This window comes from Apus apus, chromosome 4, assembly GCF_020740795.1.
Source record: "Apus apus isolate bApuApu2 chromosome 4, bApuApu2.pri.cur, whole genome shotgun sequence".
NCBI classification, from domain to species: Eukaryota; Metazoa; Chordata; class Aves; order Apodiformes; family Apodidae; genus Apus; species Apus apus.
Window position 1 is genome coordinate 17587546 of NC_067285.1, and position 22460 is coordinate 17610005.

The 22460-nt window shown below is 39.6% G+C and overlaps 1 protein-coding gene across 1 annotated transcript; it reads left to right on the top strand.

Annotated features, from left to right (window-relative positions):
- The first annotated feature begins 478 nt into the window (after positions 1-478).
- HTR7 (5-hydroxytryptamine receptor 7) lies at positions 479-22259 on the top strand. Its single transcript, XM_051619436.1, has 2 exons — positions 479-1006; positions 20198-22259. Exons 1-2 carry the CDS (start codon positions 480-482, stop codon positions 20946-20948), a joined length of 1278 nt encoding a protein of 425 aa, XP_051475396.1. The 5' UTR covers position 479; the 3' UTR covers positions 20949-22259.
- The last annotated feature ends 201 nt before the right edge of the window (positions 22260-22460 follow it).

The window sequence follows — 22460 nt, forward strand, 5'->3', positions numbered from 1 at the left end:
CGCTTGGAGCGGCCGCGGGGGAGAAGCCGGAGAAGAAGCCGACGCCCGAGGGGCAGCGCAGAGGGGCTCTGGTGCAGGGGCGCTGCCCTCGCCTGCCGCTCGGAGCGGGAGGAGGGAGCGGGGGCGGAGCGGCTCCCGGCCCGACCCCCGCCGCCGTCGGAGCAAAGCAGCCGCGGGCGGGAGCCGGCGGTGGGCGCGGGTGGGCGGGGAGCTGCCACTACCCCCGCCCGCCCGCCCCTCTCCCTCCCCGCGGGCCGGGGGCGATGGCGCCGTGCCCACCCTCCAGCCGCCCAGGGAACGCCGCGGGCCATCCCGGCGGCTCCGGGGGAAGTTGAAGGCTGGGACCGCCTGCGGGCCGCTCCGCCGCTGCGAGTTGACGGGCAGCACCGGCTGCCCGAAGAGGAGCCGGAGCACAAGCCCCAGCCACCGGGGCAGCGGGTGGAGCGGGCGGGGGGGCTTCATGGGCAGCTCACGCCAGCATGGTCCTCGCCCTCAACAGCAGTCACCTCTACGGTAACCTCCGGCCCTTGGTCCTGGAGGACCCGCGGGCGCTGAGCGGCGGTGGGATGATCGCCGGCTCCTGGCCCCCGCGTAGCCTGGCAAAGCTCGGCCCGTCTCCCCCCCCGTCGGTGCTGCCCACGGCGAGCCCCCTCCCTGCCAACGACTCCCAGTGCGGGGAGCAGATCCTCAGCTACGGCAACGTGGAGAAAGTTGTCATCGGCGCCGTCCTCTCCCTCATCACCCTGCTGACCATCGCCGGCAACTGCCTGGTGGTCATCTCTGTCTGCTTCGTGAAGAAGCTGCGGCAGCCCTCCAACTATCTGATCGTCTCGCTGGCCCTGGCCGACCTCTCGGTGGCCCTGGCTGTCATGCCCTTCGTCAGCGTGACCGACCTCATCGGCGGCGAGTGGATCTTCGGGCGCCTCTTCTGCAACGTCTTCATCGCCATGGATGTCATGTGCTGCACGGCCTCCATCATGACTCTCTGCGTGATAAGTATCGACAGGTGAGACCCGCGGCCGTCCGTGTTCCCCAGCCGCTCGCTGCGCACCGCGGGGCCGGCACCGCGCCGCTGCGCGGGGACCGAGGACAGCGGTCAGCGCTGGAGACTTGCGGGTCCACCGGCGTCTCTTCTGCCTCCTTCGGCAGCTGTAGACAAGCTAAAAGCAGGGACAGAGGCGAGAGCAACCCTTGCAGCCTCTCCCTCCCGAAGGAGCTCTCCGGAGCGGTGCGTGCTGCCTCCCCCTGTCCCAGCCCAGGTGCCCAGGTATCCCTCTGGGTAACCTCCCTGCTGTCATTTTAGAGTTTGAATGTCAGAGCAAAGCTGGAACTAAACTCTGTCCCTTTACTGTGGTTCTTTAAAAACAATGTGGCCGCTTTAAAAATAGTGACAGCCGCTTTAAAATTTGCAACGTATGTCTTTAAACTGCCTTATACCACAGCTAGATCTGAGCTGAATCTTCCGAACCTGGTGACAGTGTAACCTCACCGGGTTCAGTCGAGTTTTACCAGAGCAGAAAAGAGTCAGAATTACAGCTAATTATTATAGTAGAATACTAGAACAGCTCAATTTCAACAGATAAAACAATTTTTGACAAATAACCTTTTATTTGAAGGAAAAATGTCTTTCAAATATTGGTGGGGGTTGGGGTTTTTTGTTTGTTTGGGTTTTTTACTTGAGTTTCTTCTGCCTTCTTAAAAACCAACTATACCCACTGTCATATAGCTTCCAAAACAGACAGGCATTGGGGCAATAAGGAGGTGTAGACAGATTGCAGAAGAGGACCTTAGGCATTCCTTTATGATGTAAAGGCCATACCTAAGATATCACGTTTGGCCATGTCTAAGCTCTTCTCTGGAGAGGGAGGCTAAGATTCCTTTATTTCATGCAGGTCCCATTGTAAAATAAGTTTCAGCCTGTAACTTCCCTTTTCCACTGTCTAAAACCTTTGCTGAGAATTTTAGCATCAATAGGAAGACACTTCAGTAAAACTCAACACAATTAGCAGAAATTGGAGAACTTCCTAACCAGATGGTAGAACTAGTTTATCAAGTCTGATATCTAACAGCAGCCTTGGCTGTCTACTTCAGAAAGTTTTGGGAAATAACTCTGCATTAAGTTTCTGCAAATAAAGTCTTTCAGAAGAGTTTTCCATAGTAACCAGAGGTTGTTTCATGCGTGAAGAGTCACAGTTTGTATTAATTTCAAAGCTGTAATTTCTGCACAAGCATCCCCTGCTCCCTCTGACTTCTCTAATGGTTAAAAGTTACCTGAATTCTGCAAAGCATCTTGCAGCAATGAAATCCACTTACAGACTTTAACTGAATATGAAAGAGTGGACTGTTGTGGGATTTATTTTTTTTTCTGTTGTTGCCTTGAAATTTGCTGACTTTAAACTGAATTCCAGTATTGTAAGAATAGGTTTCTCTACCTTTCCATAATTATTCTTTTTTTTTCTATCCTATTTATTTTTAAGATGGGTGTTTTCATTTTTCCACTCTCTCCAGATGAAGTAATTCCCTTCTTTGATCATTCTTGATGTCCATGTCTGAGCTCTCTACATCCATTTCTAATAACCTTTTAAAGACAAACTAACCTAATTGAGCTTTCTTACCCAAGTAAGGATGTGTGACTGATTCACACTCTATCACTGGAGTAATTTAGTTTTACTCTTTTTCATTTCTTAGCTTAACATTTGAGGTCACTGCTGTATGCTGAACAGGAGCTTTGACTGATCTGGTCACAGTGATGATTTAGTCTCTTGCTGTCTTCTTACAATTCTCTCTTCTCTCTCTCCTCTCCCAAAATACTGACAAGAGGCATAGCTATGTATTCAGAGCAGAATATAAGCTATTATGAATGACTGATTTTCATTAACAAGAATACAAATAGAATGCAAATACAAGATGAACCAGGAAATCCCAAAGCAGGGGAGGAGTGAATGAAATCCACCATGCTACATCATCAGTGTCATTTACACTTAAACCTCATAGTACATTAAGCGGTCCTAGGGTCATGTGCGAGACATTTGCTTAGAGAGAAGGGTTAAGATAGGGCAAAAAAGAACGTTTTTGAAGAATAATTATGAATAGCACTGCCTCCAGCTCTATAGAATAGCTTAGAAAGCCTTTGTTGTGATCCAGAAAGGTCTCTCCTAGAGGGAAAGAGGAGGCCATTTATTTGCAAGCAGTGCAGAGACATCAAATAAGTTAGATATTTTCAAATTTGCGTTGTGCTAAACCTCTGGATTCTTCCTGAAGTAGATAGAAGAATCAGTTGAAAGTAAATAGCTGAAAGAGTGTTACTATTGAATTAATCTTTTTAAGAAAATATATTTGTGTGCAAACAATTAAGCAAGGTTTCTAAGGAGAGATAGTATATTCTATCAGGCAGAAAAATACGTCTGGTAAAAAAGGCTTTGAGGCTGTTTCAAACAGGACAAAATGAGTAAATTGAAGAATCTTTTTGATTTTTTTTCCTTTGCACAAATATGTGCTACTCAGCTCATGCCACTGAAATGTAAGCAGCTAGCAGGCCTATTCCACAAATTTTGCTACAAGCTGTGCAGTGGTGGATGCATTTTTCAGCTGAATTTATTAGTTGGAAAACTCTGAAAGATGCAGATTAGCATGGAATCTACAAGTAGACTGTTTTCATTTTGTTGAAAAAAAACATCTTTTATTTATTTATTTTTTTCCTAGCCAGACACATAAAGTACTTCTCTTATTTTTTATGTTGCTTTCACTCCAGGTTTTAGAAATGTTAAGACTTTACAGTATATGTTATTATGCTATTATGGGGATCTCTTAACTGAACAGAGTGCACAAGAAAGAAGCTAGTCTGAAAAAGTAATTTTATCATCCACAAATAACTACATTTGTGGAAAGAATGAGATATTGTTCATAATAACAAGATTGGAATATTATGCTGTTTTTCAGATTGTATCTTTCCTTTTATATCACAACATGAAAACCTCTGTAGATCTTTTATCAGAGTGACCAGAGATGAGTATGTTATTTTTGAAGTATCTCTATGTTATTTAAGCCCCTGCTTTGGAAGAAGGCTGTCTGCATATAGGTGGGTCTGTCAGAACTAAAACAAATGTGACAGAGAGGTAAGAGTATTTATCCCTTTTCAAATTTCAGGATTAAACAGGCAAGACAGCATGATACCCAGACAATCAATATTAGTTTTGCTATAGTGGCCAGCCATGGTATGAGGGCTAATTCTGGAGAAAGGTAGGAGTTACAGAGACTTTTGCAGGATCATTGTACCTCAATTAATGGTAGTCTCCTTCAAGCATTTCTTATTAGTGTGTTTGTTTTTGTTGTTTTCGTGGATTTTTGTTTCTCTTAAGGCTCCACTGTTCTGGTCTCAAATAAATTATGCCACATTTAGATTCTTTTGCATTTAAGAGTGAGCAAAGACTAGGAATGAATTGTGAGGGATGGATACAAACCACATCTTAATGGGTGAATGAACATATAAAAGGAATTAATTGAATTTAAACTTGTGTTGTTTGCCTGCTGATTCATCATGTTTTTCTGACCCAAGATAGCTACAGAAATCCTGTTTTGGAGAGTATCCACTGGATAACTGCATAAGTAGTAATTTTAAATACAATTTTAAAATAGCTCTTTGGCTTGGAAAGTGATAAAGTAACATAACTACTCAGATAGCCTTGATAAATTATAACTCCCCACACCCACACAAGTAATGAAATATTTTTTAGGGAACTTCTCCAGTCTGTATCTTAGCCAACAATTCATGTGTATTCCAGACTTCCATTAAATTGATGAGAATTTAGAATTTGTATGCAAATGATACCAAAGTTTACTTTTTTGGTAATTCCTTAGATTTTTATATACAATAATCTGTTCTCCCTCCCTGTTTGGTATCTTTTGCCATACTCCAAGTAGTATGAGTACTTATGCTTCAGCTTAGAGTATCTCAATTCCTAAAGCTCACCCCTTGCAAGTGTCCTTGGTGCATATTTGGAAACCGAGGAGTTCGGTGCCTCAAAGAGTAATTCAGGACTAAATTGAAATAAAGACTTTAGTGCTTTAAATGGAATCAAGGTGCCTAAATTCTGTATACATCCAAAATGGAAAATGTGACCTGAAAACCTTGTCAGCAATTTCCTAAGACAGATGGCACCTAAAAGCCCTGCGTGGCTTTCCTGTAGGAAACTCTTCTTCTGCTTTCTTGCCACGGGTGGAAAAGGCTTGGCCCGTTCTGCCAGCCCTGCTCAGTTCCTTCAGAAAATACATGTAGACTACTTATGTAGAGATAGGTATCAAAAAATCCTGTATGTAATACATTTTGGATCCATAATAAATGTAGGCACCCACATGCAGTGCCCCCTGAGACCTTGTTCAGTTTGTCACAGGCTTGAGAATAGCAGAAACCTTCTATATATGCAGAAATAAGTCAGGGATCAAGAAAAATCTAAAAGGAATGATAGGAAAAGTATGTGATGGAGTTACTACAATTGAAGTCTATATTGCAGAAAAAAGTTTTGGGATTAACATGGTAGCTACTGCCTAACTACCACCACTGTCACAAGAGCCATTCTTTCAGCTGGTCAACCTGATAAAGAGCTGTACTCTTTCTATGTCTGTAAATAACTTGTCTAGCTTATGAAAGATACAGACAGCACTGATGCACTCCAGTGGAGAAAAAACAGATTTGTTTTTATTCCTTTCCATGTAGTTTTTCTAATTTAGTCCACTTACAGAACATTCCTCAAGTTGCAGATAATCTCTTGCTGAGCACTTCTGCAAGCCCTGGTTTATCATTTACATTGAAAAGAGGTGTAACGTACATTTTTGCTCCCACATCCTGAGATGAAGAAGTTGACTTGGAAGTGGGTTACATGAAGTAGTATAAAGCAGTCCAACCTGTATCTCTCACTGAGAGCCAGCTCCAAAGGAGAAAATGAAGCTGGGGTGTTCTGCTGTACTAACATGACCACACTTCTTTAGGTACCTTTCTGAGGTCTCCCTTTCCATGTTATGTAGGCAGCCTGCAAGAGGTGCAGTTACTTACACTGTAACCTGTTCCTGACCATAGGAATTGTTTTGTTATGTCTTTGCATATCCAAGGAAGGACATTACAAAAATAACTTTTTTAAAATTAAGAAGAAACCAGGGAGAAGTCTATTCTTACAGCGGTACATTGTGTCTTGATGAAAAAACTGGCACCAAAGTTTTCTCCTGAGATAGGACAAGGAAATGGGTGGGTTTTTTTGGTACTGCCAAAAACTTAAACCCAAGGTTTTTAGCTTGTGAAAGTGTAAATTAAAAATATAACCATGAGTAAAGTTGGTTATCCCTTTTTGTTTACAGTTTTTTATGTTACTTAAATGAGACTGCGGGAAGCGGAGGTAGAGAAGGTATCACTTTTCCCACATTGGGAGCTATTTGTCCTGCAAGGTAGAGCAGGGGAAAAAACTGCTCAGGAACCAAAGGAGATGAGGCAGAGTTTGTTGTATCTCAGACATTAACTGAGTATTCTTGCACTGGAGAATACTGATCAGTAACTTTCCAGGCATTGGAAAAAGAATTTTTCATCAGCTGTACAAGTACCTGCAATCAGACATGTGGCCTTTTGCTGCTGCATGTTAAATTGAACCACAGATACAGAGCTTTCTTTAAGTACCTTTTTTATAAACTGGTTGCTTTTCATGAGAGGTGCATTAGAGACTAGGGACAATGTATTTCAGCATATGGTTTGCTGATCTCCGGAGGGGGACACTAAAAAAAACCTGTCTGATGTCAGTGTGTTTTTACTAGTTAGAGGTCTGTTCCGATACTACAAAATGCAGGGATTTGCAAGTCAAAGTAAAGAATACTGGCCTAGAGGATTTTAAAAATTAGAAGATGGCAATAGAAGGCATAAGCATAGATAACAGAAGTATATGCTATTATCTAAACTTGTTGTAGAATTTGCAACATTACTGTCATCATGAATACAAACTATGAAAACATGTTGTGACTGTCATGAAATATTTCAGATACAGAGTACCATTTGCCAGAATAATTTCCTGTAAACAGTTCTCCATGTGGATTGTTAAATTTTATTTGCCATAGAAGTTGACATTTAACAAAGAGTTGAAATACTAAATCCCTGAACAAAGTCAGTGTTGTCTGGCCACAAAGTACTTGGAAATATTTATATACGTGATCCAAAACAGCTGCTGACAAGATGCAAAGCTTTTATTTAATAGTCTAATAAGATGCTTTGATGCTAAAAATAACAGAGCTTTGGCTCTAAAGACTTAATTTTTCCATTGTTATGTGCTGCAGTTTCTCTTTTAGCTTAAGAGTCTGCATTTGGAGACCCGCTTCTTAGCAAAAGCAGTTTTAGCAACAATAGTGCTTGTAGTTCCTCAAGAGTCTATTGTCCCATATTAAAAGCTATTTTTGCTAAATGAGTTTGGTAATTAGCAGAACACAAGCTTCATTTTTTCAAAAATAACTGAAATAAAAATAGCATAGTGGACTGTTTGCCTGTGAATTAAACAACACAAGAAGGACCTTAAAATGGCCATATGGCCATTACTTTCTTCATTCTCAAACCTGCTGGTAAAAATGAATACAAATTATGATAAATGAACTATTAGGTGCTGTGGTTGTGAAGGGCTGAGCATGCAGTTTAACCCACCACAGTTTGGGTTTTGCTGCAGTTATTTTTCATCACTAGATATTTCTCCCCTTTAACCTTCTCCTTCTGTTAAAGGGCACCTGGGGTTGTGTATTTAAGGATTCTGTGTGACTTCAAAGGGAAGAAATATTTGTGAAGTTAATATTAAATTCCTGCAACAGTTCTATTTCCAGATTATAGAGAAGAGCTTGATCTGAGCAATTTATTTATTGAAATTGAATTCCAAAATATCACCGAATAAGACATTTTCTGCGGAAAATGACAGCAAGCAGGAGGATTACATGTGAAAGGAGTACTTGGAATCTGATGTATAAACACGCTCTAAATAAATATGTTAGTTAAAATGAGTGCTAAGGAAATATATGACATATGGTTGAGAGATGTGGTAGCTACAGTAGACCTCATGTTCATTGACATGAAAGATGATGAGATATAACCTGATTCTGTACCATATACTGAATATACAATATACTGCAAAAAATATCAAGAAAAGGCAAATAATTAGCTGTTTGGATAAGTTACAGGGAAGGAATCACCTTACTATCTTCTGATCAGTCCCTGCTTCAGAAGTTTCTTTTGGAAAGGACTGTGAATAGCAGTTTTCTAAAAGGTTCTTGAATTGCAGATACACAGTTTGATCTAACTGCCTGCCTTCCTTCCTTGATACCTTCCCCTCATCCTGTGTGCTTTCCAGCCCACTGCTGCCCCTTCCAAAAGAGGTTATTATTTCTTCCTGTGACAGGACCTATTCATATTAGGACGTGAGACATGCTGTTACTACTGTAGAGGAGAAGCAACTCCAAAGTCTGCATTGTTAAATGCATGTATTTTAGGGGTTCAGAATAGAATGCTTTGCTATCCAAGTATTTTATTAAACTGAGTTGATTTTACTAGAATATCTATTTTTAAAGTAACACTTGTGGGTTTTTTGGATATGTCCTTTTTTGATATTTAGAACAAGCTGTCTCTGTTCCTTTTGTTTCTATGTGAAAAGCAGGGTTCAGTACACCATTGTGTTTCTAACCAGTCAATTCAGGATAAAAAAAACCAAACACCCAAAAGAAAACCTTTGGATTTTTCCTTTATAAAGTTCAGAATGAAGGCAAATTTTTAAGCTTTCATGAAATACAGTATGGCTCATTTCGTTCCTCACACAGCACTGCTAGATACCTGTTAGTGTGTTGACTTTAAGCAGAGATAGCTTATTCTGGCTTCTAGTGCATTGACTAGAGTTGTAGTTAGTTGCTAACACTCTGGAATTTCATCACAAACTCCCTACCTCATGTTTTGGGTAGTTTTGTTGTTGTTGGCTTTGTTTTGTTTTAATTGACTCAGCCTTACAACATTCTTTGCTTTGTTTCCTGCGATTCTCAAGTAAAGCTTCACAGATCTAAGTTAAGTCAGCCAGAATTTGTTGGTGTTTGAGGAAATACAGTGCAAAATAATTACTTAGATGCTTTGGCTGCTACAGTACCTCAGTTACAATCCCAAAGTTGCCATTTTTCACTTCTGTTCTTAGTGGAGTTCCTTTTTGCTTTCAGACCTCTTTTCATTGAGGGTTCCTTTTCCCAAAGTTTTAGAAATCATACAATCAGAATCATGGAATGGTTTGGGTTGGAAGGGACCCTAAAGATCACCTAGTTCCAACCCCCCTGCATGGGCAGGGACACCTCCCACTACACCTTGTTGCTCAAAGCCCCATCCAACCTGGCCTTGAACACTTCCAGGGAGGGGGCATCCACAACAGAATCACAGAATTGTCATGGTTGGAAAGGACCCCTGAGATCACCGAGTCCAACCATCAACACACAACCACCCTCAAATCCAAAAAAACCCAACAACAAACCACAAACAACCACACACACCCCACCAAAAACCACCCACAAAAAAGCCCCACAACCTTGGCCACTAGAGCATGCCCTGAAGTGCCTCATCTACATGTTTCTTGAATACCTCGAAGGATGATGATGCAACCACCTCCCTGGGCAGGCTGTTCCAGTGCCTGACCACTCTTTCGGTATAGAAATTCTTCCAAGTATCCAATCTGAACCTCCCCTGCCACAGCTTCCAGCCGTTTCCTCTGCTTCTTTCATTATACACTTGATGGAAGAGGCCAACACCTACCTCCAACAACCTCCTTTCAGGTAGTTGTAGAGGGTGATGAGGTCTCCCCTCAGTCTCCTCCAAACTAAACAACCCCAGTTCCGTCAGCCACTCCTTGTATGACTTGTTCTCTAGACCCTTCACCAGCTTGGTAGCTCTCCTCTGGACACGCTCCAGCACCTCAATGTCCTTACAGTGAGGGGCCCAAAACTGAACACAATGCCAAGTACAGGGGCACAATCACTTCCCTAGTCCTGCTGGCCACATTATTCTTGATGCAGGCCAGGATGCTATTTGCCTTCTTATAAGACATCTAATTAAACCTGCTGTAGATTTAGATTTTCCTGTGTATCTAACACAGTTTATTGATATACTGTGGGTTTTTTCCTGTTGAGTTTGGGCAAAAAAAATAAACTTGAGGTGAATTTTCACGATTTTTATATACCCAACCCAATGGAACACAGCAAAATTTTTTTGTCATTTTTGACAAGTTCAGAGCTAGCTTCAGGCCAGTACAGCTATGGACACAGCCAAAAGTGTCAAAGTAGATGTGCTGTGTGTTAAAATTAACTTATGATCACTATGCAGGTGTTCATTACGGCTGTCATGGAGAAGCAAAGAGGAGAATTTTTATCAGGTCCTCCTAGTATTTTACTTGTTTCTTCTGAGGGAGGAAGAGAACGAAGAGGGAGGAGGGAAGAAGTACTTTAGCAGGGGTTGTTCCTTAAGTGCTTTGTCTGGAGATATTATGTTTAGTTTGTTTGTATTCAAGGAAGGAAGAGAGGGGACATAAATATCAGCACATTTAAATAACTATTCCCTGAAGATACTTTGTTTTAACATAGTGGTATTATCAGTTCAGTGAGCTGTAATTTTTCATTTCATTCATCGCTTATACTGTGGAAGTTTCTGAAATGCTTCATTTAATTGTACTAAAGACATCAGTAATGATTTTCTAATCAAAATTGTAGGAGGCTTTCATTTTGAAACAGCATTATTACTTTCAAAATAATTCCTTTTAAGATGATGTTTCATGTCAATTCAAGCATGACGCATGTAGTGAAGTTGGAGAAAAATCACCTTAGCCACTTCTACTTTATGAGAGTCTAAGAAGGGTTTTCATTTTTTTAAAAAGGCAGTTTTTCATAGCTCTGAAACCAAGCCCCCACACATTTTAGTTCAGGGTTTCTGTTAGCTTGCCTCAAGCAACACAAAAAAACCTGGTTGTGCAACTAAAGCACCAACCTGGGTTTGTGATGACCCAGTGATTGGGGTCTATAGGCTTATTTTGTGCTTCTGGGTAGGCCACTTAAACTTCACCTGAGGTGACAACCTGATATGCTCAGGGCAAACCCTGATACTCACATTCCCCGATGACTCAGAGCAGAGCTCTCTGCAGCTCCCTCTGTGTTTAGACTTCCTTCTGTGAAAAACAAGGGGCAGAGGAGGTCTGGACCTTGTGTCAGTAGGGTGCCAGGGAGCAGCCAGTGCGCTCAGGGACTTGGGACTTTGTGTTGTTCAACTGGACATCCCTGCACTGCTTTGGCAACCTCCAACTCACAGCCTGGTGTCCCATCCCCAATCTGAGTCTTCTCCACTTGTCCTAAGAAGCTATCCAGGCCTCAGCTGCATCCACACAGGCACTTCCCACGTGCATCTGCAGACACTTCAGTACCCTCTCACAAGGTCCTCCCTGGGGTTTTCTCTAGTTTCAATTTCTTTGTAGCACATACATACTGGGACCCACCTTCCTGCCAGATACAAAGGGGTCATCTGGTGTGGGGGTGTGTGTGTGTGTGTGTATGCGCCTGCACACACACTGGAAGAGAAGATAGTAGACTGATACATTGGCCAAAATATAGACACAGATCCTGTAGGCTATCAGACTGCCTCATTGCTCACCTAAGGGATGTTTGTGCTGGTGTCTGGCAGAGTACAGAACTGAGAGAAAATACATTGCCAGCAGGCTGCTTTGGTGTCATGGGGCCTGTCTTTGCCACAGGCCACCACCAGTCAGGATATCGGAGGGCAAACAATCTGAACTCTGGTAATAATTTGTGAGTTTGAGACCAAGAACCCTTTCTGAAGGCAGGAAAGGGAGGGATGGGGAGTGGGGTCAGGAAATAATATCTTAGAAGTACCACAGACTGGCAAAAACCTAAAATCTTGATTAGCTTTGACAATTCCCCTCGATGTGAAGGACAAAAGGGGTAAGATGAGGGAAACCTGAAAGAGAACACAATGAGGATTTGGTATATTTTCCAGATCCTGATCTGCCAAATGTATGCTTTTGCATTCCTCTTTTTTTTTTTTTTTTTTTTTTTTTTTTAATTTTCCCTCAGGAACTGCCTCTGTATAACACACAGTAGGGATTTCACCTTGGCTGGGTCTTCAAGAAACCACATTTTTGCTTAAAGTTACTTCCCTGCACATTAAGGGAAAAACAGCAAGTAAACCTTTTCCTATCAGCAAATATCAACTGTATGGAGTAGCTCTGCCTGTCATCTGGCAAGCCTGGGTTATCCTAATGACATCTGATTCTTAGTTTTCCTGTACTGCTTAGCCAATAGGATCAAATTAAGTCCAGGGAGTTGAATTTATCTTCAGTTATATAGGTGGCTCCAATGAGAAAATGTATAATCTAAGGCTGTAAATCCTCTAATCATGAAGGCATTCAGCAAAAGATCAAGGTTAATGCCTGTCTTCTGACAGACTATGTGATTGCCAGAAGGACAGTGAGGTTTATTGTGCAGAGGGTAGAAATTTTTGGAGGTAAGGATCAGAACATGAGATTAACTTCTCAAGAACTAAGACCATCATAAATATGACTTCCATAGCTAAGACATTCCTCCCCAGAGGTGATGAAAACCACAAAGCTGGAATTCAGACATTTTGAAGAAGTTTAAAAATAGGAAGTCTTCCATTAAAGCATACAGCTTAATTCTAAATATTATTTTGCCAAAGCCTTTTCAATTTTTAAATGCATCTAGGTTACAGGAGTCTGGTGAAGGATGGAATGGCCTGAAATCCATCCACAAATGAAAGGCAAAGTGTGAGGACAGGTAAAATAAATTTGCCAAGGTCTGAAAGGAAAGAGAACTAGGGTTTCAGAAATTGCAACTAAGATAGTAGAAATCAAATGGAAAGACACCGCACATCTCTTTCTGGCAATATGTTATGAATTTCCTAGAATGGGAGCAGAATACAAACACACCCCCATCTATGGGAAGGATGACTTAGATCAGTAGGCAACAGTGAAGAGGGAAAAATACAGAGCTAAGAGAGAAACAGAAATAAGGAAGGGCAAAAAAGTGAAGTAAAAATAGAATAAGTGAAATAGAAGAATGGAAAATGAGCTGAAATAAATAGGAAAAACACAAAGCTGTAAAGATATGCAATATGAGAGGAAAAAAGTCCATGAAAGTGCAGGAAAACTGGGAGAAATGGAATCTTCTGCTACGCAAATTATATTCCTTTAGAATGAACAGATTTAATTTTGATTGGCTTAATCCTCCCCCACTGCCAGGAAAGCCTACACTTGAGTTCCATCAAGAGGAAGTCCATACAATGATTTTTGAGAAAAAGGAAAATCAAGTTAGAATATTTATTATGTACAGTAAAAGTAGAGTCCTGTATCCCACTCTAACCATGGGAATGAGTATCTTCCTTTGTAAAAATAGTTTATTTATAGGAAATGCATTTAATTGAAAGGAAGAACAGGAATAATGGAAATTGTTAACCTTGCTGAAAGCAAAGAAATATTTCATTCTCCTTCTTCCAAGTAGCAAAATTAAAGTATCACTGTTTCAGTAATAGTATTTAAATTGTATAAAACATGAAGCATAAGCATCTAAAACAATGGATACAAAACCATACATTTAAGATCTTTCATTTTATTGCATTCAGCATTGACTGAGAGGGAAGAAGTAGATCTTCAACTGTTTCTAGCAAATACAAATAAGAATTGGAAGTTAGACACTGTCTCTTTAACTTTTTATAAATTACGTACTAATTCACTACATAGAAAAGATGCAATATTTAACTAGATGGAGCACAAAACTAGCTGAACCAAGTATTTTCGTCTCCAGAGTAATGGTTTGATTTTGCTAGTTCTTCGGTCTCACTACCATTGAACAGTATTTAATGTTTAGGTTTTGAAGTGATCTAATATATACTATGAAAGCTGTCATATATGCAAATAAATTAATCCCTTTGTTCACTTCTGGGAAGGAGAAAAGTCTTTATTTTACTGCCTCTGAAATTTTCTTCTCTTCTGAGACAACAGATTGCCAGTTATCATGACATGGTTATGAGGCCAGCCTGTATTGCAGAAAGGCAGAGATCAGTATTAACAAGGTTACTTTTCACATGATAAAACCGTAGTTGTGCACTGTAATTCTCATGACTCAGCACTTAGATCTTTTTATGTTTAAATCCCTTTACTTCCACCTTAATTACTTAAATATGTAATGGGAATAATATTTCCCTGATCAGTTTGTTTACTGTATTCTATTTAAATGCAGGTCTGTGGGAGAGAACATCTGTTACTTAGTGTAAACACAGTCTCTGAAGAGATACTGGTTTAACATAGCCATAACAGAAAGAATAGATTTGATCATTATTTCAACTTATTATTTTATATTTATCTCACTTGTTAATATATCAAAGCATAAGAAAAAAAGACCTACATAGCTCACTATGCTAGGAAGAGTTATTTCTGAAGCCTGGGCAGCTTTTAGGACAGGGCATTGTGCTCCTGCTCTTGCGGTGTCTCTTAATGTTGCACTGAATTGTACAGAAAAACTAGGAAAGATCATGAGAGAATCAGAGCCACCAAAGGAAGATCAGTAGTAGAGCAGAATAATTCTTGAGAATAAGTTATTATTGCAGGTGAGACATCAAACAGGATTCTATAGCTGTGGGTTGGCAAAGAAACAAATACAAGGAGATACATATTGAAGCTGGAAAGCTGTTGTACTAGAAAAAGAGCACAAAAGCAAGGCAGTAAGTATTTTTGTGTCTTTGAAAGAAAACAGTTTTATGACTCTTAAAATACAAAAATAGGAAGAACTGAAAGAACCTCAGCTCTTAGTCAAATGGTAAGTGACAGCAGAAGAGTATGTCAAGATTCCTGGTAGAAATAGCTATAGGAGGCATCTACATAATTTTCAGTGTTTCTAGTTCTCTTCCAGAGTAATCCAATCTGCTTCATAAAAGCAAAGTCAGACAGTGAAAGATGCTAGGCTGATTCTGGAATAATTTTATTTTAGATTAGGTGTGTTCTCAGAAGTGAATGTGGACTAATTATAATGGAATTCTACCTATTTATAAAGTACACGGAGACCAGAGGCAGAGGAATTACATGCATGTGCTTCAAAAGTGTCATAAGTGATCCTGATGTTGTGGTGCATTCAATTATTGGGTTGGGCAGGAGCTTCAAAACAGTTTGATGCTGTTAAGTTTTCTATTGCTCTGTGACTTTGGTCACAGTGAGAAGCAAGTTCTGTTACTTCTTTAACTTTTAGCCACATAACAAAGCTAATAAACATTCTGGACACAGGATGCCAATTTGCATCATCCTGTTACTATTATCTTCCCATTGTTGAAGATGATGTAGCTGTTAAGTCTCAGTTTGCTTTCTGGATATTTCAAAAGGTATCAGGACTAGACCCATCTCAAAGTTTCCAATGTAGCTGTGAGCAGTTCACCATTTTTACAGCTTAAACGTTACAGCTTTATTTAGCGTTCTTGGGAGCAAACACAAAGAAAAGGAAAGGAACTTTCCTACTGCTGAAAAAAATCAGTTTCACATCATACCAAAAAAACCTGCTCATGCCCGGTTCACCTGGAATGCCACCATGCCTGGCACTGCTGCTTTTTTTCGTGGAGAAAAACTTGGCATCTTCTTCTACATATATAGAATTACTAATCAATTCAGCCACAAGTGGAGAGTTATTCAAGTGAAGGTGATGAGAAAGATCTTCCTGAAAACTTCTTGTAGATTATAAGTAGATGACTATGTGAACTCCGCAGTAGTGCAGATAAAGCAAACTACTTTTCACTATTTAATAGATTAGTGAATGAAATAAATGTATTTAGAAGAAAATAAACCAAATTGAACCTTTCGTATTTTTAAATATAGTAACATCTCATGGGACATGGTTACACTCAAGTTTCACAACCACTGTGAAAGCAGTAATGTATGGCAGCCATCACAACAAGCACATAGCTAAAACCAACATAAATGGGAAGAGGGATTACAAAGATTGACAGAGAGATAAAATGATGTGCCAGAAACAGATATCACAGTCTGTGGATGCCTGTTCCCTCTGCCATCTACCATTCTACTTTCCATGCACGTTACATCTTAGCAGTTGCTGTAACATTTAATATACTGAGCACACTGTAATATGAAATGTCTGTGGGACATACAGTTCAAGTGACAACAAAGACTTCTAGCCCTGTAGGGTAAAAACTATTCTGAGTGGTCACTGTAATGCATCAGTATCAAAAAAGCCAGAATGAAAATAAGTGGCAAATCAACTGCTCTCAGGAGCAGACCTATACAGTTATAACAGTTTTACATTAAATTGTCTATAACAATTGCCTGTCATTAAACTGCAACAATTTAGAGGTATTGGGAAAGAATACTGGATCACAGGGAGCCAAATTTTTATTAAAGGGCAAAAAAAAAGGACTTATTCATTTACCTTTTCTATTGTTGGTGTTTTGTGGGTGAGCGTGGCAAAAGACAATCATTCACAATAGCAGATGACAGCACCTCACAAAGGAGGGAGCTTTTTGCCTCCCTCCTACATTTGAACAAAGCTCCAGAAATAGGATGTCAAGGGATAATTTTTCCTTCCTCGCGCTGGGTACCCTGCGTGCGCCTCACACCTGAATGGGATTGGGGCACAGGAGGTGGTTTCTGATCCTCCAACAGGGAAGAGAAGACACTGAAGAAATAATAATAAGCCAACCCAGAATGGGGATGTGCTTGTGCATTTACACACACTTGTTTAAAACAAAATTTACTGAGCCCCTCACCTATTTGCCTTCTGTTTTGACTATGTTCTCTGCTCTTATGAGCTCTTTGAGCAACGAGCTGTTTTCTAGATTCCAGTGATGCAATACATGAAAAGTTCCAATAATTTTTGTTGTTGTATCCACGAGACACTAGTTCCAAGTTCTCCCTACTAGTTTTTCTCCTTTCACCCAGCATCCTTTCTTCTGAATGGCTGAATGAGAAATGCCATGACCAGTTTATAAGAAAAAAGGGCTATACATCTGCAATACTGTGCTTTTGGGGAGTAACTTAGTTATAGACCTCACTGTGCTGGGTGCAATATTGACAGATTGCCTGTCTGGCAGAACCATATAGTCAATAAACTTTGAGGAGGAACAGTAGAAAATATCCTTCTTAGTAGAAAATGTCCTTCTTATCCAAGTGAGATGTGGGGCACAGTTTCTTTCCCACCAAGATCAAAATGAACATCTGTGGCATATAAAAGGAACAAATATCACAATAACAAGACATTTCTTCCTTGACAGGGGTAGCTAAGATACACAACATGGATTTTTTAGGGAATTTGACTTTAATCCTTTCCAGCAGTAAGGCTGCAAGGTTTTTGAGTGATATCTTAAGTTCAGCTGGTTTACATTTAGTAATATTGTTTTGCAAGGCAGTAATTAAAAACTAAGGATTGAAAAGCATATTTTTGCAAGGAATTTGGCACAATGCTTTTGAAGGTCATGAATCCATTAAGTCTTGGAGACTCCATAGTATATTAGGCAACAGCAGTGATTTACATTATTCTGAACTTGCAAGTAAGTTTTCAAGGATAATGGATTTCATATAGAGAGAAAAAATATGAAGTTTCTTCATTTACGCCTGCTCACTTCTTTTCCCTATCATACTGCATTTAGCAAAATGGATAAGGCAGAAAGGATGGTGGTGTATTTTTATGGTAATGAATATTTTTTAATTTCAAATAGCATTTTTGCAGCTCAGATAGCCTCCAAAAAAAATGGTGCTAAGGCAAAACTAATGAATTTCAATTCTTTTCAGTAGACTTCTGCTTTCATGAATTCTTTTTGTTATATTCTGATGCATGAGGATACATCAGTAGGTGCACACAGCATGCAGCCCACAGATCTGATTTTTACAGAAAACCAGTTAAACTTTTCTAGATACATAATAAAGCTCACCTCATAATCATGTTTTATTTAATGACTAACTGGGTAATAGCTAGAAAAATATACACTTCAGGAAGGTGGACCAACTTTTTAAAATAGCACATTGTAAGTGACAAGTAAGCTTTCTGCACAGAAGATATATTTGACTCTTTTGTAGCTAAATTCTGCTATTCTGAAATTGATTTCAAAGGTGTGCCACTCCTGTCCCAGAAGGGCTGCAGCTAGTAATGTACCCTTGCTACAGTTACATTGATGACTTGTCCCTCAGGTAATTAAACTCTGGAACTTAACCACATTAACCCTGCTCTTCTACATCTTGAAGCACCTCAGGAAACTCTCAGTTCCTTGGGACTCCAGTTTGTTTTGGCCATGATGCTGTAGAAGAGAAATCTTCGTGGGCTCTACAGTATTGTCACAGCCACCAGAGCTAGTGTGGTGACTATATTCTAATGCTGATAGTGAGGTGTACATGAAACAGCCTTTTTAAATACTGTGGTCCATGTATCACACTGCTCCAATCCCAGCCAATTTTAATAACTGTTCTTAGCTCATAGTCACAGCTTCGTCAGCACAATACTGGCCTATTGTAATTTACTTGTGATGCTGATAAGAATAGGGCAAAATAAACCAGTCCTGTCCTTTGTGTAACACTTGCCATAACAGTAATATGAAATCAATGATGTTGTTGAAATGTTACTCATCAGAACAGATAATGAAATGATGCTTCTTTATCCTTCCAAAACTGTAACACACCTGCGTTCTTGTATAAAGCAGCAGCACTGGCCATAATTTACTGCACTGCAGTAAAATCAACAATGCAGCATTCTGCAGAGCCAGACAAATACTCATATTTGATTTTGTAGGTAAATAGAGAAAAAAATGCTCCAGCCCCCCTATTTTTAATCATGTTACTACATTTCTTATTTGTAACCCTCCAGAACCTTCACTGTGTAGCTAAACAGTGGTACCTCTTGAAAGCAAAATGTTGTTCTGAAACCTGATCTGAAATGTGTTCTGTTACGAGTAGTCAAGTCAATTACACTGATTTTTCTTATGTTGAGGGGGAGGGAAGAAAGAAAACAATTTCAGAAATTAATGGTAACTCATAGGTAGGTTTCTGTTCAGTGGAAACCAGATTTCAAAGTAAAAATGGTAAGTGTGAAAAAAAGCATCCAATTCCATCTAAGAGAAACTTCCCATAGCTAGAGTGGAAATAAAAATATCTTCCATAGTTGAGTATAAACACAAAGCTAGGATGTTGCTTTCCAGCTATATAGGGCAAAAGTGATATTTTTTATTATTATTCTTAGGAAAAAATTACATAGTTTAAGCTGTCACAACTTAGGAAATATAGAAGTTTTCAACACACTTAATTTTTGTCTTCTTCTCTGAAAACTTGACATGTTACATCTTTACAATTTGCCACCTTAATCTTTGCTTCTAGTAAAACTGTTTTTTTCCCCAGGTCTTTTTTAACTGACACTGATAGACTGTTATTTTGTTGAGAGCTTTAATGTTGAATAAATGTAATTTATTTCTTATTGAATGATGATACAAATAATTATTGTAGTATTGAAATAATCTGCTCTTGGCAGAAGTTTGCAGTCTGTTGTTCCCATTTGAAACATGAAGGCAAGAAAGAAAAGTTATCATCTCAGTTATAATGACAGGGGTCATGACAAGGTGCTGGGCCAGCTCATCTAAACTGTGTTCCTACCTAGAAAGGTTGGAACAGATGATCCTTGAGGTGTCTTCCAACCTGGCATTCCATAATTTTGTGATAACTGTTGAATACGTAAGGAGGATGAATGAAAGGTGAACTCATGCTGCTTTTGACTTAATTATGCGTTCAACAGAAAAAGTGGCAGGTTTTGTGGAGTGCATGTTCATCTACGTTAGCTGAATCAAATTTAGGTTTCATAATTTCCTTAATAACAAAAAAATTACATTATCTGTAAGAAGACTGGACAAATTCATTAAAATCCCAATCCTTTGTAGCCAGTGGGAGATTTATTTCTAGAATAAAAGACCTTTTATAGAGTATATTTGCACTATAAATTTTCAAGCAAAAACTTCACAGGTTTACAGGTTTAAAAATACAAGCTAAGAGAGAATTGAAAAATGTAGAATGGAAACCTTAGCGAAAGAAATTTTATTTTAGGGTAGACTACATGAAATAACTGTTATGAGTTAACCACTGCACTATATAGTAACTCTATATTATCGTTCTAGGTACCTGGGAATAACGAGACCTCTTACGTATCCTGTAAGGCAGAATGGGAAGTGTATGGCCAAAATGATCTTGTGTGTTTGGCTCTTATCTGCCTCTATCACTATACCCCCACTCTTTGGCTGGGCTCAAAATGTAAACGATGAAAAAGTTTGTTTGATCAGTCAAGACTTTGGCTACACCATTTACTCCACGGCAGTTGCATTTTATATTCCAATGTCAGTGATGCTTTTCATGTACTATCAGATTTACAAAGCTGCCAAGAGGAGTGCTGCCAAACACAAGTTTGCAGGTTTTCCCCGGCCAGAAGAAATGGAAGGGATTTCTATGAATGGAGTTGTAAAACTGCACAAGGAATCTGAAGAATGTACTAATTTTTCACGACTCCTAAAGCACGACAAGAAAAACATTTCCATATTTAAAAGAGAACAGAAAGCTGCCACCACTCTTGGGATTATTGTGGGGGCTTTCACAGGCTGCTGGCTGCCCTTCTTCCTCCTCTCGACCGCCAGGCCCTTCATCTGTGGTACAGCCTGCAGCTGTATCCCACTCTGGGTTGAGAGAACATTTCTATGGTTGGGTTATGCAAACTCTCTCATTAACCCTTTTATATATGCCTTCTTCAATCGGGACTTGAGGACAACTTACCGCAACCTATTGCAATGCAGATACAGGAATATCAACCGGAAACTATCAGCTGCAGGGATGCATGAGGCTCTGAAGCTTGCAGAAAAGCCAGAATTTGTTCTGTAAGGTCACTTATCCGTTGCTATGATAATTTATTGTTTATCATCTTAGCTTTCCCCCCTCAGGTCCAAAATAAGAGTTACATAAAGACACAGGATTACTGAGCACTGTTAACACAGTCATTAAGAAACTGGAAAGTAGCAAGGTTAATTCCTGTACAGCCCACCAGTCTTGGCGAGCCTGGAGAAAAAAGAAGACTAGCTAAGAACTTGGGTGTAAGAGGAATACCAGAAAAGGGTAAAAGGTAGTGTGGCATGGTTGAGTTGCCAGTGAGGGAAGAGCAAATTTGGCCTAACCCATTTGTTTGGCCCTTGGCCTCAAGCAACTTTTAGTAGGTCTGAATTTTGGATGCATCTTGTGTCCTAGAGATTTTTTTCTGTAATAAAGACCTGAGAATAGAAAAAGTTCAGCATAATTCATTGCTTTCCACTTTGTTGTAATAAAAATAAACCATTTAGGAACAAGCTGGATCAGAGCGCTTATGTTGCTAAGAAATTATCTTTATTGTAAAAAACATATGTCCATTAAACATAAATTTACTGGATTACCTGGAAAGAAACTACCTTTTGAAATTTAATGTTGCCTTTGCATAGCATCAGTGGGACTGAAAGAATATGTTATGATTCCAATGTGAATATAAGAGTTTGGGTAGAGTCACATGGACTGACATCTACTGCTACATACAGTTGTGCAGCACAATTAGCTGTAGTGCTGCTGTGTCAGTTACACCAGGTAAAGGTTTTATCTTATATTGCTAACATAACAAATATTTCTGTTTACTATTTATTTCAGGTCTGGTCTTTGTCCATCTTTTATTTTTTAATTCTCTTGGCTTTATCAGTTAAGCCCTTCTCTGAGCTAGATGGAGACTGTCTATGCTCAGGTCTTAGTTTCTGTTGATGTACGTCTAGCCCTTATTCTGCTTCAGTTGTTCGTTTATTGTCTATTTGGAAGCTTTTCTACCTTACTGGGATTTCTTTCCTTTCTGAAGTTGGTAAGAAAAAAAGAAACTGGGGACTCTATGACATTCAGAGACATCTGGACTTTATTCTTACAAACTGATTTTGGTCATCAGTTCTGCTTAAAATGATGTAAAGCCTTGTCTTGTGTAATAATCCAGGTCATTTACTGTTTCCAGTTCAAGTTGTTGTTACCCTTTACTGCTGCAGCCCATCCAAGTACGCGATCCTACTTTTCCAGCTTTGGTAACAAAGCTCTTTCCTCAGTGGAGCAGAGTAAAATATTGTAACAATATTTTTCTGTATAATTTAATAAATGCATTAAGCATATTAATATATTAGTAGTAATATATTAATTTAAAATACACTACTTATGTAATATATTACTATAATAACATAAAATAACAATAAACCTATAACAATTCAGAAGAACAAGAGACTTTCTGTGGACCAACTTTGCACTTCACACCATGTTCCAGATAGAGCCCAGGGAACATTGGTGAATTAAGACTGTTTCTGAGCTCAATCTACTCTTCAGATATTGAGTCATCCTTGAGGC

Coding starts and splice junctions, on each gene's coding strand:
- HTR7 (XM_051619436.1), top strand. CDS start 480: ATGGTCCTCGCCCTCAACAGCAGTCACCTCTACGGTAACCTCCGGCCC. Junction 1,007..20,197: donor TGCGTGATAAGTATCGACAG/GTGAGACCCGCG, acceptor TTATCGTTCTAG/GTACCTGGGAATAACGAGAC.